Source organism: Gossypium hirsutum, chromosome A01, assembly GCF_007990345.1.
Source record: "Gossypium hirsutum isolate 1008001.06 chromosome A01, Gossypium_hirsutum_v2.1, whole genome shotgun sequence".
NCBI classification, from domain to species: domain Eukaryota; kingdom Viridiplantae; phylum Streptophyta; class Magnoliopsida; order Malvales; family Malvaceae; genus Gossypium; species Gossypium hirsutum.
This window is the reverse complement of record NC_053424.1, coordinates 9,805,405-9,829,581: the sequence shown is the minus strand read 5'-3', so window position 1 is coordinate 9,829,581 and position 24,177 is coordinate 9,805,405. Positions and strand designations below refer to the sequence as shown.

At 33.2% G+C, this 24,177-nt stretch overlaps 1 protein-coding gene across 1 annotated transcript; it reads right to left on the bottom strand.

Moving 5' to 3' along the window:
- Positions 1–7,176: 7,176 nt before the first annotated feature.
- Positions 7,177–9,538, bottom strand: LOC107916581 (indole-3-acetic acid-amido synthetase GH3.6). Its single transcript, XM_016845858.2, has 3 exons — positions 9,052–9,538; positions 7,974–8,902; positions 7,177–7,887 (listed from the first exon to the last, which is right to left on the bottom strand). Exons 1-3 carry the CDS (start codon positions 9,375–9,377, stop codon positions 7,301–7,303), a joined length of 1,842 nt encoding a protein of 613 aa, XP_016701347.2. The 5' UTR covers positions 9,378–9,538; the 3' UTR covers positions 7,177–7,300.
- Between the last annotated feature and the right edge of the window lie 14,639 nt (positions 9,539–24,177).

The window sequence follows — 24,177 nt, the reverse complement described above, 5'->3', positions numbered from 1 at the left end:
TGGCATATATAGGCTAGAAGTATTTGAATATGTTTTGTATTGTGTTTGTCTAGCCATGTGATATGGCTTGGATTTGGTTGTGTATAATAATGAATTATGGCTATAAATTATGTGATGCAATATGGTCAATATGATATGTTCATGAATGGCTAAGTGAATTGGTTAATTTGGTAAGTTTTGGTATGTGCTTATTTGAGGAATTGGTAAGCTTATGGCATGAGATTGAATTAAATGATTTGAGGTTATGAAACTCATATTTGGTATGATTTTGGCTTAGGATTTGATATGTTTTGGCTTGTATATTGAGGATGAAATTTGTTGATAATGATATGGCATGAATGGTTTATATTTTGGTTGTAAATTGGTTGAAAATTTGGTATAAAATGTTTTGGTTTTGATGCTTGTAGGAATGGCCCAAAATGGGTGGCAATTTGGCTTTTCAAATAGCATATTTTTGTCCACACGGGTAGAGACATGGGCGTGTGTCTCAGCTGTGTGTGACACACGATTATGTTACACGGCCATGTGTCCCCTGGGGTACCCTATGATTTTAAGTCAGTATACCCTACAGTTTTGACAATGCCTAGACACGCGGGCGTGTTTATCGGTCGTGTGTGGCACACAGGCTGGCACATGGGCGTATAGTCGGCTGTGTGATCCAAGTCAGTAACCTCTCTAATTTTCACACGGCCTAGCACACGGGCGTGTCTTGTGGCAGTGTGGACAAGTCAGTATGTATGCTCTGTTTTGCCACGGCCTAGACACATGGGCATGTCTAATGTCGTGTGAGGCACATGGCCTGCTCATACGGGCGTGTGACCTTTATAACTTTGAAAAATTTTGTATGCATTTGGCTTAGTCCCAACCCCTTTCTAAAGCATGTTTAAGGTCTCGTTGACCTATGTAAGGGACTTTGTATTGATGTATGACCTATGATCCTATGATGATTGTGTATTGAATGCTAAATGTTTCAATATGCCTGGTAATGCCTCTTAACCCTAGTCGGGCAATGGATAAGGGTTAGGGGTGTTACAAAAATGGAGTCACCGCCAATCTTTTTTAATTAAGTGTGATCAGGTCACCTCAAGGCTTTGTCATTTTAATAAAATGCTAGATTTATTAAAATCATTTTCGGTCTACAAAAATCCAGGAAATAGATTCAGGAGTTGGTTACGTATGATGAAGGAGTAGCACCCTCATAACTCCCAAAATTGTACCAAATTGATTACCTGATGTCTTAATGTCGAAAGTTGAAAATTCGAAGAGAAATTAAAACATTGTCCCTTTTTGCATGATGTTCTTTTTAATTAAAATCACTTAACTAAATTAAAAATTATGTAAAAGACCTTCTTATCTCGAGGTAACCACAACAAAAAGGTCATGTCCCATGAGTAGGGCACGGCATCTCGAAACCTCGAAAATAAGATTGCTCATTATTTAATTACTATTTAAATCTCATGTGTTTTTAGTTTTTTTAAAAAAAGTTTGATTATTTAGGTTCAAAGAGAAAGTCAAACCTCGTAAGTTAGGGCACAACTTCTCGAATCTCTAAATAAAAAACGTTGCCTCAATTTTAAAATTTCCCTTTTTTGTACATCGAGTAAAAAAATAGATATGACGTTTAATGCAATGTGTAATTGATTTATTCAAGTGTTAGTACAAAAATAAACAAACATTAAAACATGTTGCATAATATAGAAATGAAAAAGATAGTATAGAATAGCTTACGTGGTCACAAAATGATAACAAAATAATAACATATGGTAGTCGGAATAATTTTTAGCCGATTAATAATACTATTTAATAATGGTAACAATAGTAAAATAATAAGTGGAAGATTAGTAATAACAAAAAATGGTGAAATAATAATAAAAAAAAGGTATGATAATGCTATGATCATGGTTGTGTAGTATTAATGATGATAAAATAAAATATTAAGTAGCAAAAATAATCATTTAATAATAACATCAACATAAACAAAAACACCACACACACAAAAAAAAAAAAGAATAAAAATGAGATGATTAAGAAACTTAAGGATAAAAATACAAGTTATGTAAATTAAAGGATAAAATATAAATAAAGAATTAAAATTTTTAAAATTAAATAAAATAAATAAATGAAAAGATTAAATCGAAACCATAATAAAATTTAAGGGGATAAAATAATATAAAAAAGCAAATAAAAAGGAAGAATTAAATAAATGAAGGACTAAATTGAAATTTAAATAGAACTTAAAGCATAAATTGCAAAATAAATAAGAAAAAGGGAAGTAAATGACTAAATTTAAAATATAACAAAATTTAGCGCCTAAAGTACAAGGAAACAGAATATAAAGGATTAAATTAAAATAAGATAGAAAACTTTAGGGGGGGTCAAATGGCAGTTATCCCCATCAAATTGGCACCTGTCACTCCCTAAGGGGTTCACAGTGGGTCAGGAGACTAAATTGCATAGGAGTTTAAATTATTTTGCGAAAATTAAAATAAATAAAAATGAATAGGACTAAATTAAAAAGATGAAAAAAAGCGAAAGGACCAAAACTGCAAATATCCCCTCCCCTCAAAAACATGCGGATCCTAGAAGGAAACGGGTCGTTTTTCAGGTTGAGTTCCAAAACGACGTTGTTTTGGGATTTCTGAAGCCAGGCCAAAATGACGTCGTTTTGATATGGCTATATAAGTAAAAATAAAAATAAAAATAAAAATCATTTTTATTCAGTTTTTTTTTAAAAAAAAAACCTTAAACTTTCTTTTCCTTTTTTTTTGAAGGCGTCTCCCTGTCTAGTTATAAGGGTCATCGCACATCCACCATGGCCACCGATCGTTGGCGACGGTGATCGTTGCCTCAGGTGGCCGAAAATTTTTTAAAATGCCCTTTTTTATCCCCTTTTTACATGGAACCCTGTTTTGGGGTTAAAAACACCAAAAGCTTGGTAAATTCAGGCTGAAAGTAAAAAAGCCTTTTAGTTTCTCCCCCCTCCGATGAGGCCCTCAACGGAACCCTAAATGGATTTCGACGCTTCTCGAGCCAGAGATGGCTCTCACCGACGACCAAAACAAGTAAAAAAAACTCTTTTATTATTTCCTATATTTTCTTCGAAAAAATAAAAATAAATAAATAAAAGAATCACCTTTTTGTTTTTTTTATATTCGAGTTCTTTTTTTTTTCTATTTGATTGCTTCTATGTGTAAACAATACAATCTGTTCATTAGGATTTATAGCCGATTGATTACAATATATATATATTGGTTTTTGCTTTTCTACTTCTGTTTTTGTCATTTTTTTCTTCTTTACAAGTATCCATGGCGAAGGACTGAGTTAACGGTGGTGAAGACGCACGTTTTTGCCATTTTAGTGAAATGGTGGCAGAGAACATAAACCTCAAGGCGAGGGGACTTCGGGAAGCATGCCGCTGACGTGTTGAAGCAGAGGAGCGGCGGCGGCTAGAGTTAGGGTCTTTTCTTAGGGTTTTTTAAAATTGTTTAAGTTTTGGGCTTTAAGCTAGGTTTGGGCTTGTAATTTGGGCCAGTGTATTTTTTTTGTAAATAGACTTCATTTATTTTGTTTTTGTTTTGTTTTGGTTTGGTTTGGGTTTATTTATTTGTGTTGGGCCGGGAAAAAATTGGCTATTACATCATCCATAGACTTAAAACTTTCCATCATTGCCTTCTAGTAGGCATAGTTTGTTTCATCCAACATAGGGGATCTTGAAATTTATGATCCTTTCATCTCAATAGAAATCAATGACATGTGATGTTTCGACTTCAAAATTAATTGAATTTGGATCTAGATTTTTGTTCAATTACAACTAGACAAACTAACTAATAATTGTAAAATAAGATATGGACACAAAAGTTTAGTTACATAGTTTGAAAACTTTCTACATCTACGGGACCTTGCCTAAAGAGTAATCCACTATAAATCAACAAATACAAGGTACGCCTTAAGTTAACTCACCAATTTGCAACCTCACTCCTATACTCCAATCTAGATCACTCTCTTGCAAAGTTTTCTCCAATCTAGATCACTCTCTCTCTCCTCCCTCTCTCTCCCCTCTCCTCTCTCTCTCTCCCCCTCTCTCTCTCCTCTCTCTCCCTCTCTCTCTCACCCTCTCTCCTCCCTCCCTCCCTCCCTCTCTCCCCCCTCCCTCTCCCTCTCTCCCCCCCCCCCCTCTCTCTCCCCCCCCCTCTCTCTCCCACCCCCCTCTCTCTCTCCCCCCCCTCCCTCTCTCCCTCTCCCTCTCCCTCCCCCCTCCCCCCCTCCCTCCCTCCCCCCCTCCCTTCCCCTCCCCCCCCTCTCCCTCTCTCTCTCCCCCCCTCTCCCCCCCCTCTCTCTCCCTCCTCTCCCCTCCATCTCCCTCCCTCCCCTCTCCTCCCCCCCCCTCCCTCTCTCTCCCCCCCCCCCTCTCCCTCCCTTTCTCTCTCCCTCCCCCCCTCTCCTCCCCCCCCCCCCTCCCTCTCTCCCTCTCTCCCCCCTCTCCTCCCCCTCTCCCCTCCCTCTCTCTCTCCCTCCCTCCCCCCCCCTCCCCTCTCCCTCTCTCTCTCCTCTCTCTCTCTCTCTCTCTCCTCTCTCTCTCCCCCCCCCCCCCCCCCCCCCCCCCCCCCCCCCCCCCCCCCCCCCCCCCCCCCCCTCCCCTCTCTCCTTTAGTTGAGTTGATTAAGTATTTTTGTATCTTCTATAGGATTTTATTGTCGTATACTTCCATTATATGAAAATATTTCATTGTAATTAATGATTTGACAATGATATCATGAAGTTACAATTACCAAAGTGATAGTGATATAAATTTTAATTTTAATTCTTTTATCACCATTTTATTGCAACTGGAAACCATCAAAGCTTCACCGAATACCTAGTGCAAAGGATAGTTCTAACACTTTGCTTAGAATGAGATCTTCAACCTTCACCAAATGATCATCAACAAATATAACAAAGATCCATCAGCCTACAAAAGGAAAGTTTTAATCATAAAATTACATTGGCCAATGCATCCTTCAGTGACTCATATGCATCAGTCTTGTACAAAAAAACGACATATGCATATACACAAACCCTCAAAATTGTATTAGGAGCCGCATAAGATCCTCCTAATAGGACAATGCATCCTTCAATCACATCGAAAAAAACATGTAGAGAGCCATTGATGACTCTATCATTGGCTCTTCCCCATAAGACACTTGTACCATGAAGGTCCTAGCTAGCATAAAGGTTATAAATAGCCCAATCCTATCAGCTTCTACCCCAGGATATTTTACACACTGTTACTCTGCTCAAACACTTTCTCAAGCCACAAACACCTACCTTAGGACCTCTTATCACCTAAAGGCTCTCCACACGTCTATGTAAACTTTCGTCCTTCTTCCACATACAAACTTCGTGTTATTAAATTATACACTAATTGTTTATGTAGTCTGATGGTAAAATACTAGAATAATCAATTAAGTAGTGATTTTTTAATAATTCAAAAATATAAAAATAAATAAATAATGGATACTTATACAGGTTCTCGATGGTTTTAATCCAAATTATGTCACGAATTATTGAAATATCAACTTAGTTGAAAACTCTCCAAATTTTTAAAAATAATAAATCTTATTATAAGTACTTATATCTTGTAATAAATTTATATTTTCTTTAAATTAATTAGCGTAAACGATCTTAAAAGAAATCGATATTATATATTTTCTTTCTTCCCCGCCTAAAACATGGGTGGCAATCTAAAGGCTCAAAATCTTTTATAATCCAAGTTAGTGAAATCAACTCTAGTTAATTAATCAAAGAACATTGAATTTAGCTGAAAATGCATTTGTTGAGAATCGATTGGTGGGATTTGTGGAGTGGGGAAATCTTGCTCAATGGTGTTCAAAAGTAAAATCAGTAAAGAAATCATGAGATATTCCAACACATTTATGAACATGGCAACAGTGCCTCCACAACACTAAACTAGCAGACACACACAAAAAAAGGGCCTTATCTCCTTTTCATTCACTTTCAAATTTCAATTGCTTTATTTCTTTCTTTCTTGATAGAAAAATGGGTTTTATCTGAAAAAAACTGAATCAATTGTCTCTCTCTCTCTCTTTTCTTTTTCTGGGTTTTATGCCTGTCTGGATTCTCAAATTGTTCTTTGAAAAAACAAAACTGCTTTTGCTTGTTTTCTCAGGCAATGGTACTAGTAAAGGGAACAGCCTCTGGTTCTACCTTATCTCTCCCGCCACTTTAAGACAAAAGTTGGTGCCTGATCAACAGTTCTTGTCTTCTGAGTTCTTTTCTCTTTTTTCCTTGACCATTATGTATGAATTCCTGGACAATTTTATGACCTGAAACATGATTGCAAGGGCCAAGTGACACACTCTCACACGTGGCTTACATTGTCATGTTTTAATATGACAATTGAATTTTTGTCATACATTCTTTCGAATGCATGTATCTTAAAAGGTTATAGTCTTGAAGAGGATTTCATATGAACTAATTTCAGTATAAGCTAATGAATGGGATTTAACAAGAAAACAATGAGTGGTCAGGTGATTTTATTTGATATGATAAAGTATTAGCCGATTAGCTAATTATGAACTCAAACCCTAATCTAGCATTAAGGAGTTTGCATGTAAATTGATTCCAATTTTTATAAAGTCTTTCATCTAAAGCACCTATCATCATTTGACAGAAATTGGATTCTCTTAACTCCACTGAAAAAGGTATCATTGATTCTTTATTAATTTATAATAAGCCAGGCTACTATGCTTGGTTCTGCATAGGTATTAGATTCCAGTAGATGTGCATTGAGCTTTTCAGTTTGTAGCTTTATTGGTCATTTCAAGTTCGAACATTCAGAAACAGTAGTTTAATTAGTTTATAACTACAAGAGATAATGAATAAATGTAATGAAGAAAAGTTGGTTTTCTTTTTCTTGAAAGTAATGGGAAAAAGATGGGTGTTTATGGTAGTTACCTTTCTTGTTTGCCATTTCAGTAAAAGGATATATTCCTTTCTGGAATTAAGACCAAATTCCCATAAAATGTGATGATTATCAGGATATTAACAGATGAAAAATAAAGATTTTCTTTTGGGGGGCGTATGAACTGTTTTTGTACATGGCTAAATCAAGAGTCCCTATGCATATTAAACGCGACAGTTATAAGATAAGTTGAAAGGAAAAGAAACATGATATCATGAGAGGGGATGGTTAATCTAGAATGGCTTCATTTAACTTTTACCTAAGATGATTGCAAAAACAGTTCTTATGCACTTCCATTGAAAAGCTACCAATTAAGAGCATTATCCCCTTGATTTTCCCTTAATTCATGTTGATCCACTGCTTGTGGCCGGGAAACCATTTGGGACATTTTGGACTGAAGAAGCTAGACACAGCCCTTGAATTCAACAGCTCAACAATGGGAGCAAATTTCACACATCTTGGAGTCTTGTACTGGTTAATTGATGCACCTAAGCTGATGGCATAATCCATCAGCTTGTCAAATGTCCCTGGTTCAACAATCTTGATCTCAAGGGGACCAATTGATTTGTCACATACACGCCCTTGGCGGTATACACTGTTGAGGGACTCTTCAATTGTCAAGCAACAGTCCTCAAAAACTGAGGGAGGAATTGGGGTGGTACCATTGAGACTAAGTTCCCAGTACAGCACATAGTGGCCTGGAATTGTAGTGGTATCTGCATAACTAGTGTACTCAGCCAATGTTGCATCGAATGGCAGCAAATGGTTCACTGCATTCTTCACAGCATTTTGAAGTTCAACCTCATCAGTCTTATCTGAATCAATGCACAAAACTACATTTTTCCTGCATATGAAATTGAACTGCGGTGCATTGTTTTTGAACCCTGCTACCCTTAGCACATCACCAACTCTATAACGATAAAGCCCTGCAAAAGCATCAATTTGTAGATTCAGCAGATGCAGGCAAGTAAAATTATACTATAACTCTTAAAATATTTACTTAATGTATTACCTGAATAAGTGGTGACAACGAGTTCATATTCTTGGCCAAGCTTAACGTCAACCAGGTCAACCAGTTCTTGTTGTTCCTTCTCATTGAGAGTTTTGGGCACCGAAATAGAACTATTGACCCCATTGTTCCTTTGAACCGGCAAGAACTCAAAGTAGGCCATTGTGGGAATGAGAGTGTAGGAAACTTCACTTGGCTTGCAAAGAGGGTTGAGGTTGACACCAAAATAGCATTCACTCGATGCATACATGGTGCAGAAGAGAGGGAGGCCATTGGTGTAGTAATCAAGAGTGGGAATGTACTGTGACATGGTCCCAGTCACAATCACATCCACATATTTTGTATTGGGCCATAACCTGGTAATGATCCCTTGCCATGAATCTTTGCTGCACTCGGCCTCAATGAAATCAGCAAGTTTAGGATCAGGTTTCAGGATTTTCGTAACAGCTTCTCTCACAGATTGGTCAGTGATTTGGGAATCAATGGTTCCTGTTCTTATATCATTGCAAAGGAAACGCCAATGTTTTTCAAGGAACTTGATTGCCCTGATGAAGCCAGAGGCAAAAACAGCACCCACCCTGAGGACCTCTTTGTGTTGGCAAAGTCCACAAAGCATTTGAGAGTACATGCTTTGGTAAGAATCGGGACAAAGGATGGTTTCATTCGGGCTAGTGTAGTTGGTGTAAGGGTCATATGGCCTATCCTTGAAATGGGTGCTTTTGTAGTAGCTAGTGAGAACAGGGCGTGCCACCAGGCCACTAGGTGTCTTGGCCTCGGATTTTATAAACAAAAAGTACATTCCTTTGCCTTTGTCTAGACCAGGGACAAATTGACTCATAACAGGCATCAACAGGCTATAGAGCAGTGACCTCCTCCCTAACTCCTCTTCAATTGTTGGCATCAGCTTTCTCTCCCCACCTGATGTCCCAGAGCTGCAAAGAAGAAGAAACCGAGACTATCCATTTAGCCAAAACCAAAATAAACCTGAAATCTACAAGGCTATTTTTGCGGAGGAAGTAAAAACAGGAAAAACCTCTAAAAAACATAAGGATAAAAAGGAAAGGATGTTTAATTTGCTGACCTTGTCAAAAACTCAGAAATGGGGTGGGAAGAAAGTATGGGAGAGGTATCACCATTGGCAATACGGTCAACATAAGGTTGGATATCCTCATAGGTGATGACAGGCATGATTGTTTTGAAAGTTTCTCTATCAGTGTGACCATTAAGGCCATTTCTTTGGAAGTACTCAACATGAGCATTGCGTGAAAGAATCTCCTCAAGGACTTTCTTTTGAACTTCATCAGCGTTTGAAGTCACATCCTCAATGAACTGAAGGGTTTTCTTGTTCTTCAGTTCCAGGTTGTAATCTGTAGTAGGTTTGTGTGTGTTCTTAGGTGCTTCTGGCATGATTCTGATATTTTTTTTTCCCTATAGCTTTTGCACTTTTTAATGGGAGAAAAGGCTTTCTAAAAGAAATGAGAAGGGGATAAGCCTGTACTGTAAGAGCCAAGAAAAAGTTGTTTGAAATAGAAAAGATGTAGTCTTTAGTTTTAGCTTTGGTGTGAAGAGAAAAGTAGGAAGAAGTTGGGTATAAATAGAGTGGGAAATGAAGTTGGCTAAGCTTTACTTTTATGTTTTCTTTTGGATTTATTTGCAAATCAACCCTCCAACTATAGCACTTCCTTCAAACAGTTATCGGAAAATTTTACAAGTACAAATAATCACAATCATTGAAACCAGACCCGACCAACCAATCAAACCATTTGGATAAAAAATCGACTGATATATTAATTTAGACAAAGTTAATTGTACTAATAATTAACTTGTACAAAACATAATCGCATTAATATTAAAATATATTCGAAGATAACTCATATATAATAAAATTTAAACCAAAATATCACAATCTTACCATTAACTAACTTCTTTGTTATTAATAAATATTTTTAATCAACCTTGATTTGTTTAAATCTCTAACTAATTATACTTGCTTAAACACTTAAATTTGTGCATCATCCAATAACATTAATACATAGAGACTAAATTAGGAGGTTGAATGATTAAGGGCATTTTTTTCATAATTTAATATTCCAACTTTACTTCTGCATCTATTTTATAAGGGTTTGACCGCATTTCATTTTTTGATAATAAAAATCGGATATTTGATTACTTCTATGCGTCATCAATAATGCTACATTAGCATTGTTTAAAGGTTCTATTTTCAAAAGTTACTGACATCAAAAACTTACATTATCACGTGACATCTTATTATTGTAACAAGGCTGCTGAATAAGTTTATTTTTAAAATACGAATCCACACATTTAAATATATTTTTAATTTTACAATTCATTAACCATATACCTTACTAGTTCTAATCAAAACTAAACTTTCGCCAAAAATATATTACATTATTGACAAACTCACCATGTAACTGTAATTTTTAAAAAATTTGTTACTTTAATTTAAATAGTAAAGTTAAATTGTTAAAAACATTATGTTTTGGGTTTGAATTACATGTTGGATTGACTACCTTAACTATGAGGAAATATTTCCGAGATGTTAATGAACAAGACGTACTTCTATTTATAGACAATATCGTCTGTTTTGTCCAAGCAAGGCTGTGGGTTATCAACCCACCCTTAGTACTCAAATAAGTACTTTACAAGAAAGAATTACTTCTATAAAGGAGGGATCCATAACTTCTATTCAAGCAATTTACGTACCTGTGGATAATTTGACCGACCCTGCCCCTGTCCCTGCCCCTGCCCCTGCCACAATATTTGCACATTTAGATGCTACTATCGTCCTATCAAGAGGGTTAGCTGCCAAAGGTATTTATCCAGCAGTAGATCCTTTAAACTCAACGTCCACTATGCTCCAACCTCGAATTGTTGGTGTCCATAATGTGTAAATATTTTTATAGATTTTTTCATAAAAAGAATACCTTATGCTTTGTAAAAAAAAAAGGGGGGGGGCTTTTAGTAAATTCTCCACTGAGTTGAGATTCGGTTGAAGATGTGACAGCAACTTAAAAAAAAATTTTAATATTAGTATAGATAGATAATTGGCATTAAATTAGACTATAAATTCTATCACACAAGTATGTGTGCAGAAATCACGTATTTAGAATGGAGGTATGTGTAAAAAATATAATAAATAATAAAATGTACTGTTTGAAATTAATAATAACAACAAATACACAATATTTATGAAATTAAAAAGAAAAAAATAGCTTAAATTGAAAGCGGTAAAAGGAAATTAAATAGGCAAATATATCATATTAAAAATAATGAACGCACTCTAACTGTTTATAATTGTCATTTTTTTATGGCACATCAAAAAGTTATCAAGCTGATGAAAAGAAAATTTAATATTAAATATCTAATTATAAAAAATTAAATATCAAGTTGATTTGTGATACCAACTCAATCAATGACATTATTTATATACATGACGTGGGTGAGAGAACATTCTATGTAAAAAATTGTTTTTAAAAAGAAAAAAAAATAGGCCTTGTTTGATAGACCATTGAAAAAATTAAATATTTTCAATGATTTAATTTTTTACACATGTTTGATAATTCAAAATAAAAACAATCTAATTTTTTTATAAAAAAATGTAAAAAATAATGAGTAGATAAGAGCTACTTGTCACTTAATGGAGAATATTTTCAATTATTTTAATTTTAATTTATTTATTTTAACATTATATTATCTTATAAAAATTTACATTTAAAATTTTATTTTTATTTAGAATAAGTTGAAATGTTTAAAAATTAAGGATAAAATATAGAATTTATTTTTTATAATTTAAAATTCATATTTATCAAACAATTTAATTATATTCCATAATTAATTTTAAGTAGTATATCAAACAATTTTATAACTTAAATTTAATATTTATTTTTTTAGCACTTAATTTTTCAATTTATCAAACAACACATTATTCAATAATGAGTATTGATAAAGTGATAAAGTACTTATTTATAAATTCATTAAAAATGTGTTTAATCTTTCAATATGTTAATTTTAAATATCATATTAAATATAGAAATTTTAATTATTTTATTTAAATATTAATAAAATATAAAAAACAAAAATATCATCAAAATAATAATAAATTAATATTTTTCTAACTAAATTAATACATAATAACCCATTTATAATAAATGAATTCTATGTCATGGGAGTCATAGGACAACAGATTCATGGAATGCCAACTAATGGATTTGACTTTGCTCTTCTATTTATGTTAAAACATAGTTTAATGTAGTGTCACCAATTTTCTAAATATATTATTTCTCCTTTCCATTATAAAAATCATACTCTCCAAGTATGATACAAATTAATTGACATTATCCTTTTAAAATCATTAAATACATAAACATTAATAATTAATTAGTTTAAAATTTTTCATTATTAATTATTTGTTTTTGAAAAAAGAAAGTGGGGTATCCATGCTTGGTGGAAGGAGAATTTGAGTGGAGAGGTGCATAGTGCTTGGTGAGGGGATTTAAAGGATTCAATGAAATGTTTAAAATTGTTGTGTGTTTTGGGGTTGAGAGAATGTGTGAACAGTAGAGGGGAGTGCGGGAGACAGAGACAGTGATGCAAATCTTTGACCCTTAACATTACATCAACATTAAACACATATTTTATTTTTTATTTTATTCTTTTTAACATCTCGAGGAAAAATGTTAAGAATACTTTGTGGAAAACTATAAAAAGAAATTAATAATATATTGTAAATGAAAGCAAGATGAACTTGGCTCTTTCACATTTCAAGATGTTGTGCTCCATTATCCCACCTTTCTACCATTTTGGTTACATTTATATAAACAAGTCTATACATATATGAAAACCATTATACCAAATCTTAATGCTTTAAATCCATCATTCCTATACATGGTTTGAATAATATAAAGAAATTAATTAATGAGATGTTGGTAGTGTTGAGAAAAGTTGTGTAGAGTTGAGTTTTATTAATTGTAAATATAATGTTTGAGTGCTACAAATTTTTTTAAGTTTAAATTTTCATTAAATCAAACATGTATTATTATAATTTACTTGCGAAGCTTTTGTAATGTAATTGGGTTTACGGACCAATAATGTGGTCCTTAATATTAGGTCGCCATGCATTAAGGTGTGGGGAAAGGAAGAAAACTGCTGCCATTTTTATAAGATCCATAAAGGGAAGAATCGTCACTGCATCGTGAAGGCAGGATCTTGTACCATAACCTGGACTTACAATTTCCTTTTTGTTGTTTTTGAGTTGAAATAATTAATTACTATGATTAAGTAAAGTAGGGAATGGAGGCATTACCTGATGTTAATTGGCTGCAGGAAAGACTCAAAATCAAAGGTTAATGTTGAAGTACTGGATAATCACATGCAATTTTCTTTTAATTTTGTTAGGGTTAAGGATTTATCATGGTCTCACACTTCAAAAGGTCTTTGGACCTTGTGTTATTTCACTTCTTTTTATATCAAAGCTACTACTACTTCTTGCTTGCGGATTCACATTAGAAAGTTTTAGTAAGGATTGGTATTTGATATATTGGGAGTGTATTTTTTTTTATTTCATAAAGAGTTTTAAAAAATTGACATGTGTCTTTTTTTTCTTTAAATTTTACTATATCTTCATAGAATACTAGTCACTCCCTAACTTGCTTGTAAAATCTAAAAACATCACTAACAATGTATCAAATATTTTTCCTATTTATAATTGTTTTATAAAATTGCATTGGTACTGCTTTTTGTGCTACAATTTAAATGTAAAATATAAAATATAAAATCAAATATAGTCATTTCTAGTTATATTTTAATAACATGATATTTTCATGACCAACTGTTTACCTCTTCGGAGAGCACCCACGATAAAGGGATTAGTCACTGCTACCTAAGGCTAAGCAAAAAAAAAAATCAAACAAATAGAGAAACCGAGCCAAACCAGAAATTGGGTTCAGCTCAGGTTTTTTTATAGTTCAGTTCGATTTCGATTAGATGATGTCATTGAACCGCATCAATTCGGTTCTATTTTAGTTTATTCTATTGGACATTAAAAAGTCCAAAGAAAAACATTTAAAATGTTCAAGAAAAAAAAACTCAATATTTTTTGTACATATAAACCCAATATATAAACCTATTTAAAACCCAAAACAAGATTCATTATTTCTAAATTCTAAATATAGCTTTTATTATGTTTTTATATACTTTATAATTAAATAAAAAATAAAATCTAAATCTAATTTGAGTGTCAATCTCTCACGAAGTCATCACTTATTTATTATTTTTGTTAAAACTTCTAAGAATTCAAGTGTTTATCTCTTTTTTACTTATTATGTATTGTGTTCTTTTTTTTCTATTTTTATTGTTAAAATTTCTAAAATTTAACTTATCATTATTAATGTTTTCAAGTTGGGTGCTTTTTTGTTGCCATTACACGTTACGAGTTATGAAATATAAATAATTTAACATTTGATTATGTTCAGTGTAAATTGACAGTGATTAAACTAGGGTTTAATTAGATTTTTAATAAACATATAATTAAATTATGGATTTTACAATTTATTTTTTAGATAAACATATTAATTGAGATTTTATGTATAATTGAAAATTTTAAAATTGTCAAAATAATGTCTAAGAAACATAAAACAAAGATAATTTTATTTAATTAAAGTTGAAAAATCTAAATTCAAAAACAATTTTGTCTGAATAAAGTTCAAATATCAAAGCCGAAAAACAGTATAGAAACTTGAAACCCGAACCAAACCGATATAATATAATTAAGTAATAAATGGTTTCTTATTCCCACCAATTTAGTTTCGGTTCAAAAATTGGAAAAACTAAATACCTCGATTTCATTCAAAAAATTGAAAAATCAAACCGAATCGATCTCACCCCTATTACTATCGATAATGGATACATTGGTTTTAACAAAAATATATTAACAAGCATATATATATATAGATTAAATAAAATATACTAATAAAAAAATAAAAAAAATATGCAAATTAAGTTTTAAAAGTATAGATGGTTTTTGGGGAAAAAAGTATAGATAGTTTATATATATATATATATAAAAGAACTCTTGAAAAATGAAAAACAACTAAATTTATGTAATATGATTATTCAAAAAGAAATGCTACGTAATGTTAAAAGAAGTTATAAAATTGAGCCCACGTGATGGTTTGATGGTCAAGAGTATTTATTATTTCACATGTAGCTTAGGTTCAAGTCGCGTTAGTTGTTCAAGTTTGACTCTGTTATTGTAATTCACTAAAAAAAGAGTTATAAAATTTTCAAAAATCGAAATATCTAATATAAAGATTATTTATTAAAACTAATAAATTAAGAAAAAATTAGAAAAATAGTATTTTTTAACAATTTAATTATAAGTTATCCTATCACCAATCCATAAATAGGAGGATAATATGCTTCAACGCACTCAAACTCATGTCCTCCTGTATTGGCAACCATGCTCGTGCCAATCGATTTAAGACTTAATGTCTTAAATTAAAAAAAAATTAATGTGTAAATGTTAGAGTTATTGTTTTAGTAATAAATTACAAAATTTATAAAACTATTATTATACTTAAGAATAAAAAAAATTCAATTCAAAACGTATACTATATTGAGCATCATGCTTTTTTATATAAAACATATCATAGTATAAGTATTATTAAATTCTTCACCACTCCAATCCATTTTTTAATTTGAATTTTTAAAAAAATAATAATTGGAAAATATTTAAGATAATTCTTATAGATTTATCAATTAATTTTAATTTACTTTAGTGACATGAAATATTAATGGGAAGTTATAATTACAAATGTTATAATAAATTGTATTCTAACAATGTTGTTCTTCCAAAATAATGTTTTTCATGTACTATTCATTATCCTTAATAATTACAACCTTAACATCTTTTAGTATAGTTGCTCATGCGAAAAAATAGGTTTCAAAGATATGATACCAATAATGTTTAAGATTGATCTCATTTTTAGTTAGTCAATTCGGAGAGACTATATATGTTGGGAAATATATTACTGCAAAATAAATTCGTTAATACTGATTGGAAAATAAACTAAAATTGAATGAATAAAGTATTATTGTGCCGTGGAAGAATCATTATCTTAGATACGAATTCACTCTGATTGGTGTAATCGTACAGTGGACATTGTCCCCTAAGATTAACATAGTTCTTCAATATTCGTACACTCGAATAAGGAATGTAGAACTCAATTGGTATTGCTCTTTTGAAATTGTGTTTAGGAGATCTAGAGTACTTTGTTGATGCCCCAAGATGTAACGTTTCTCCTCCTTGTTAATTCTAAGGGGACAAGACTACCACATGCCCCATCTTCGATTAAAATTTGAGTTGCCTTTTCTCGGGTTTTCAACTCAAAACCTCTTTGGTATCAAGATGCCCTTTTCAGGATTTCGCCTTGGCCTCTCCTTTTTTCTTCTTCTTCATTTTTTTAGGTGAAGTAATTCTTGACTGAATCTGAATTTACAGGATTAGGCAACTTCTTTCCATCCATCTTGATTAAAATTAATGCTCCTCCAAAAAAGCTTTCTTCACCACATAAGGTCCTTCCCAGTTTGGCATCCACTTTTCTCTGAAGTCCTTTTGTATAGGAAGGATATTTTTCAATACTAGGTCTCTCTCATGGAATTCTGTGAGACGAACCTTTTTATTGTAAGCTCGTATCATTCGTTGTTGGTACATCTGACTATGATGGATGGCTTTCAACCTTTTCTCTTCAATCAAGTTTAGCTGATCATATCGGGATTGGATCCATTTTGCTTCATCCAACTTCAATTCTGCCAAAACTCAAAGAGAAGGAATCTCAACTACAATGGGTAAAACCGCCTTCATTCCATAAACCAAAAAGAAAGGCGTTGCCCTGGTAGAGGTCTTGGCAGATGTTCGATAAGAATATAAAGCAAATGGTAACTTCTCATGCCAATCTTTATAGGTATCAGTCATTTTCCCTACGATCTTCTTGTTATTTTTATTGGCTGCCTCCACTGCACCATTCATTTTTGGGCGAAATGGTGATGAATTATGGTGTTTGATCTTGAATTGACTACAAACCTCCACTATCATACTATTGTTCAAGTTCAATGCATTATCAAAGATGATCCTTTATGGCATTCCATACCGACATATGATTTATTTTTTCAAGAATTTGCTAACTGCTGACTTCATGACTTGACTTAAAAAGTGGCTTCTAATGACTTGGTGAAGTAATCGATGACCACAAAGATGAGTCGATTCCCATTAGAAGCTTTTGGTGATTTCGGCTCAATGACACCCATGCCTCACATAGAGAAAGGCTATGGAGAAGTCATGACATGAAGAGACGAATGAGGCACATGAATTTTGTCTCCATAAATTTGACACTTATGATATCTTTTGGCGTAACTGATACAATCTTCTTCCATGGTAGACCAATAATACCCGAATCTCATAATTTTCCAGGCCATTGTAAAACCATTGGCATGTGTTCCGCAGACACCCTCGTGGACTTCTTCTAAGATTTTCTTAGCCTCGACAGCGTCTACACATCTTAGTAGCACTTGATCCTTTCTTCTTTTATATAGGATCTCCCCATCTAAGACATAATCGCTGGCCAGCCTTCTCAACATCCTTTTATCATTCTCAGTTACTTGGTCAGGGTATTCATGATTCTTCATATATCGCAGTATATTGTGGTACCAAGGGTTATCATCCTTTTCTTCTTCTTCTTCTTTGATGTTGTAACAATGAGCCGGAGTCTCATAAATACTCATCTGGATAGGTTTTACATCCTCCTGTTTGTTCACTTTGACCATGGAAGCTAAGGTAGCCAGGGCATTAGCCATTTGATTTTCATCTCGTGGGAGATAGCAGAAGGTGATGTCATCAAACTCTTCAATTAGCTCCAGAACCAGCATTCGATAATTAATCAACTTGGGGTCTCTCGTCTCCCATTCACCTTTGAGTTGATAGATCACTAGCGCAGAATCCCCATATACCTCTAGCACTTTGATTTTATGTTCTATGGCTGTACAGATACCCATGATGCATGCTTCGTATTCTGCCATATTGTTCGTACAATCAAAATCCAATTTACTAGTGAATAGATAATGATCTCTGTTTGGCGATACCAGGACTGCCCCAATTCCGTTACCCATGGCGTTTGAGGCTTTATCGAAGTTTAGCTTTCAAGGATGACCTTCTTGAGAGTTTTCTTCAGTGGTTTCAACATACATTAGATCTTCATTCGAGAAATCAAAGTTCAAAGGCTCGTAATCTTCTAAAGCTCTATTGGTCAGAAAATCTGCTATAACGCTCCCTTTTATAACTTTCTGATTCACATAGACTATATTGAATTCGGAAAGCAGAATTTTCCATTGGGTCATTCTTCCATTCAAAGCAGTCAACTCCATCATTTACATCAGAGGGTCCAGCTTTAAGATGAGCCAAGTTGTGTGGTACATGTATTGTCTCAGTCTTTGGGTTGTCCAAATCAAGGCGCAACACAATTTCTCGATTAGCGAATATCTTATCTCACATTCAGTGAATTTCTTACTGAGATAGTATATCGCTCTTTCTTTTCTTCCTGACTCATCATTTTGGCCAAACACCCATCCCATGGAATTTCCAAATATTGCCAAGTACAGTACCAGCAGCTTATCTAGGCTAGATGGGATCAGTATTGGGGCACTGGACAAGTAATGTTTGACCTTGTTAAAAGTCTTCTGGCACTCATTATCCCAAATGCTTGGATTGTGTTTCTTAAGGAGACAGAATATTGGGTCGTATTTCTCAGTTAGCAGTGAAATGAACCGGGCGATGTAATTTAATCTTCCGAGAAAACCTTGAACTTCTGTTTGAGTGCACGGTGGAGGCAACTCTTGTATATCCTTAACTTTATCTGGGTCGATGTTGATCCCCTTTTCATTGACTACAAATCTTAGCAATTTTCCTAACCTAGCCCCGAAGTTGCATTTTGCTGGATTGAGCTTTAACTGAAATTTTCTCAACCTTAAGAACAATTTCCTTAGGACTTGTATATGCTCCTTTTCTGTTCGGGATTATGCAATTATGTCGTCGACATAAACTTCAATTTTTTATGTATCATGTCATGAAACAAGGTTACCATGGCTCTTTGATACGTTGCTCCTGCATTTTTCAGTCCAAATGGCATCACCTTATAGCAAAATGTTCCTCACATGGTTATGAATGTGGTCTTCTCCATGTCTTCAAGATGCATCTTTATCTGGTTGTATCTCGAGAAACCATCCATAAAAGAGAACAGCTAGTAACCTGCCGTATTGTCTACTGAAGTGTCGATATGAAGCAATGGGAAATTGTCTTTCGGGTTAGCTTTGTTCAAATCTCTGTAGTCTATGCACATTCATATTTTCCCATCTTTTTTAGGGATGGGGACGATATTGGCTACCTATTCTGAGTATTTAACCACTTGTAAGAAACCAATATCGAATTGCTTCTTGACTTCCTCTTTTATTTTCAGCAAAATATTGTGCTCATCCTTCGGAGCTTCTGTTGAACTGGCTTGCACACTTCCTTCATGGGGAGCTGGTGTACCATGATATCAGTACTTAAATTGGACATGTCTTGATATGACCATGCGAAGACATCCTTGAATTCTTGGAGTAACTCAATGAGGTCTTGCTTTGTCTCTGCAGTGATGCAAGCTTTGATATTCACATTTTTCTTTTTTTATTCATCTCCTAAGCTCACAATTTCTACTGACTCCTTGTGAGGTAGAATTTGTTTCTCCTTTTGTTCTACCATCCTTAAGAAATCAGGAGATAGGTTACAATCTCGATCACCTTCAAAGTCCTGATGTTCATCTAATCACATATCTTGCTTATCATTGATATTTGGAGACATGTTAGAAGAACGAAAGAAGACCCAAAGAACAAATGAATCTAAGAATAACTATCTATGTGGTATGAGTATGAATGAAATGGAAAGAGCAAAAGAATGTTTGCTGAAATGAGAAACGAATATGCATTTTATTGAAATAAAAATAATAGACATGTGCCTTTTTCACAAAAAGGATTCCAATTGCTCCCAGGCTTAGAGCAATATGTGTGTTCTGAATATTACTCTAAAATGGTCCTAAAAACTACAAGAATCTCCTTCATAGTCCAGTTGTTCAAAACACTCACTGAGATGTAGGAACAAATTCCTAATTTTTTTTTAGTTCATTCTTCAAAGGCACAAACATCTTTCCCTTCTGAACCTTCGATATCTTCAAAGAATTCAAACTCTTTATTACCCATCAGGCTCTGTTCTAGGATTTTATGAAATTTATTTCATGCAATGAAATGTAATGTTAATGAATGGAAAATGATGCATGCAAAAAGGCATTGATTCTAGTTCAACTCCATTAGAACAACTTTACTAGAAAAAAAAGTTTCTTTACATAAAGCAAATACATATACGGCCTTGCTTTCACACTCAAAACCTTAACTTTCCCAAGACATAAAGCTAATTCTTAGCTCTGACCAAACTTTGATTCGAATTTTAGACTTTGAATGATTGGGATTTGCAAGTGGTCAGCCACTTCTCGTACTCAGACCAAAGTTTCACTCAAAACGTGGTCCATATCTCTAACCTGCCCCTCTCACAGGCTGTCATCTTTCTCTTGTTGCCTTTTCTCAGACCATATTTGCACGGTCGTGTTGTCTTCCACTTTATCTAGAAACCCATTTTCCATGACAAGCTCTTTATTTAGCAATTGAACGTGAATCAACACCCTTTTCTATGATGAAAATGTCATGTAATCACAGTTAAAGTAAAACAAGACAAGTCAGTACATCTTACACAAAGCTAAAATTTAAAGCAAGCAGGAAATAATAAATAAAGCACCTATTTGGGTGACCACTAAGGGTTCGGTGCAGTTCTACCTAGGGTCGACTCTTAAGGCTCATTATATGCAGTTTGGTTCTAAAGTAAGGGTACTTGAACTAGTAGATTCCTCGGTCCTCACCCATTATAGGCTCATACGGACCGAGTTCAGTTCAGGGGAATACATTTCCCTATGGCTATACGGAGGTAAAAATCTCATGAAGACATAGGTACGAATGTATTCTGAAAGCGATCCACTATCCTATACGGAGGTGAAAACCTCACAAAGGAATAGTTTCTCACTCCCACTTAAAAAGGTATAACCGACCGGTTATGTAATGCAATATGCGAAAATATATCCAAAGACTCGAACCAATAAAGCAAATATATCAAAAGATACAGACCATAAAAATGAAATGCAATGAAAAGATCATAAATTTAAATCAAATTATCAATTTTTAACAAAAAGATAAGAAATAATCAACTCGTGGCTTGACTCTCTTATTTTAGTCCCAGTGGAGTCGCCAAGCTATCAAAACCATATTTTTTAAATCAACTTTTATTTTGAAAATGAATGAAAATGGGAGTTGCCACCAATACTTTTTATATGAGGTGTGATCGGATCACCTCGAAACTTGATCTTTTTAATAAAAAGATTTAATTTATTAAAACAATGTTTTTGGGTCTACAAAAAATCCAAAAATAGGTTCGGGAGTCGGTTATGTACGAGAAAGGATTAACACCCTCGTAACGCCCAAAATTGGTACATAATTGATTAATTAATGTCTTAATGTCGAAAGTTGAAAACTCGAAAAGAATTTAAAATATGATCCCTCTTTGTATAATATTATTTTTAATTACTCGAATGAATCAAAATGTGTATAAAATGCCTTCTTATCCCAAAGTAACAAAATATCACATCCAGTAAGTTAGGACATGACACCTCAAATCCTTGAGAATAGGCTTGCATTTTATTATTTTTTACTTAAATCTCATATATTTTAATTTTAAAAGGATATTTGGTCATCTAGGTTCAACGAGAAAATCGAAACCCCATAAGTTAGGGTATGACTTCTCAAATCCCAAATACAGAACATTGCCTTAACTTTAAAATTTTCTCTTTTTTTTTTGAATAATGACAAATATAATATTTAAACGATGTATATTTCTTTTATTCGGGTTTATAATATAAAAACGACCTATTATGCTAGAATTAACGCATGTGGTAGTAATGATGAAATAATATAAAATGGCTATATAGGGATAATATATAAAATAAATAAATAAGTGAATGTTATAATAAAATCATTATAATTATAAAATATTTATTCGTGATATTAATAATAAAATAAATAAAGTAATAAAAGAAATAAAATGCGAGATGCCTCAAGAGTAGTATAAAGACAATAAAGAAATGATAAAGTAGTAAAAAAAATTGAAACATGAAGATATATACATATAAAAAAAGTAAAATGTAAAAAATATAACAATCTTTGAATATACAAGAAAAAAAGAAACAAGTGATAAATAAATAAATAAATAATAGTAGTGAGAAAATAATACAAACAACAAATATTTAAATAAAGAAAATATAAACATTAAATTTTTTAACATATATAAAGAGTATAAGATAACAAATAGATAAATAAACACAACACATAAAATATATATATATAGGGTTGAAATTAAAAAATTAAATAACCAAGGGTTAGATTGCAATTTAAAAAAAACTCTGGGATAGATTTTAAAATAAAGAAAGGAAATGGCAGCTTGAAAGGCTAAAATAAAACGCGCGTAACGGTGCAGGGACTAGATGGAAAATTATTCCTAATCCTCAGAGTGTACCGTTTTAATGTGGACTAAAATGAAATAAAGATAAAATTATGCGGCAAAATTTAAAAAAAAACTAAATTGCAACGCGTCGCAAAAGCGGAAGGACCAAACATGCAAATAACCATGCACTAGAAAACGTGCGGATCCTAGCCTTGCGGGTCAGGTCATCGGGTTGGATTCTGGATTATTATTAAAACAACACCGTTTTGGCGTTTGGAAATGAAACCCAAAACGACGCCGTTTTGGAATGCTATAAAAGCAGAAATTTTAAGAAAAAAAGTCATTTTCTTCTCTTTTAAAATAAAAATTCTTTCTCTTCATTTTCTCTCTGGGCATTGCCTAAGATCCGACCATCGGGCCGCCATGGGCCACCGATCGCCGAAGACGGCTCCGCTCTCCTGGTGGCCAGAGATCCTAAAAAAGGGTCCTCTGAGGGTTTTGGATCTGGGGTTAAAAACCCCTAGATCCGGCCAAAGCTCAACAACGAAAGAAGAGGCTATCAATTTTTATACCGATCTCCACTGCGACGATAACAAAGGTAAGACTCTCGTATTCTTCTCTTTTTATATATATATGATGTATTTGGAAAATAAATATGCAGAAAAAATAATCTTTTGCTTTTTATAGACCTTTCTGCACTATTTCCAACCTCATGATAGTCATGCATCACTAATCATAATGTCTCCCACTATGGAACCAGTGGGTCTCATCTTAATTGAACCATAATTGGATCTTAACCATGTCTAATTTGATTTTTAATTATCACGTTACTTCCGATATAGTTTTCCAGCTTGCGATCTCTTTCAATTTAGTCCATTAATTATTCTAAATTTCGGGTTTATTAGAAATCGGGTACTATAAAAATAAAATAGAAAATAAAATTTTATAAGTTAAAATAAAAGAGAACATACAGCTTAAGGTTGAAGGAGAGAGAAATCATATTTTCATATTCAACCTTCCATCGAATTCACCATTGTTGGAAGCTCTCTTAGGGCTCAAAGCTTTCGGTTGTTGCTTGGTGAGTAAGTTCTTGTCCATTTCTTGTAATTTTTATGATTTTGAGATCTTATGAGCTTGATTTAGCTAACTTAGGGACCATTTTGTGAAACTGTTAAAGTTTACTAAAGTTATCATTGATGTATTCTTGAAGCTTTTGTTGTTAAATAGCTGCATGTAAGTTTAAATGTTAGTTGGACTAATTTGTAAAGTGATATTTTGATAGTTTTTTCATTTAGGACTAAAATGTAAATTTTTATTAACAGTGGGGTGAACACTATATGTTATGTGCTGCTAGTAAGTTACTAATGATGAATTTGAGATCGATTTTGAAATCAAAGCTCAAATTTGAAAGTCATGGTATTTTCGAATTTAGGGACTAAATTGAAATAAAAGAAAAACTTGAAGAATTATTGCATGGATGAAATTAAACTATTTTATAACTTCAATATGCTTTTAGTTGATATTTGGAATAGATGATTGAGTTAAATTATGATTTAGATCAAG

What these genes read in the sequence shown, in the direction of transcription:
- LOC107916581 (XM_016845858.2), bottom strand. Translation starts at nt 9,377, where the DNA reads ATGCCAGAAGCACCTAAGAACACACACAAACCTACTACAGATTACAAC. An exon ending in ATTTCTGAGTTTTTGACAAG is followed by an intron (nt 8,903 to 9,051) that starts GTCAGCAAATTA and finishes TCTTCTTTGCAG; the next exon opens with CTCTGGGACATCAGGTGGGG. An exon ending in CGTTGTCACCACTTATTCAG is followed by an intron (nt 7,888 to 7,973) that starts GTAATACATTAA and finishes ATGCTTTTGCAG; the next exon opens with GGCTTTATCGTTATAGAGTT.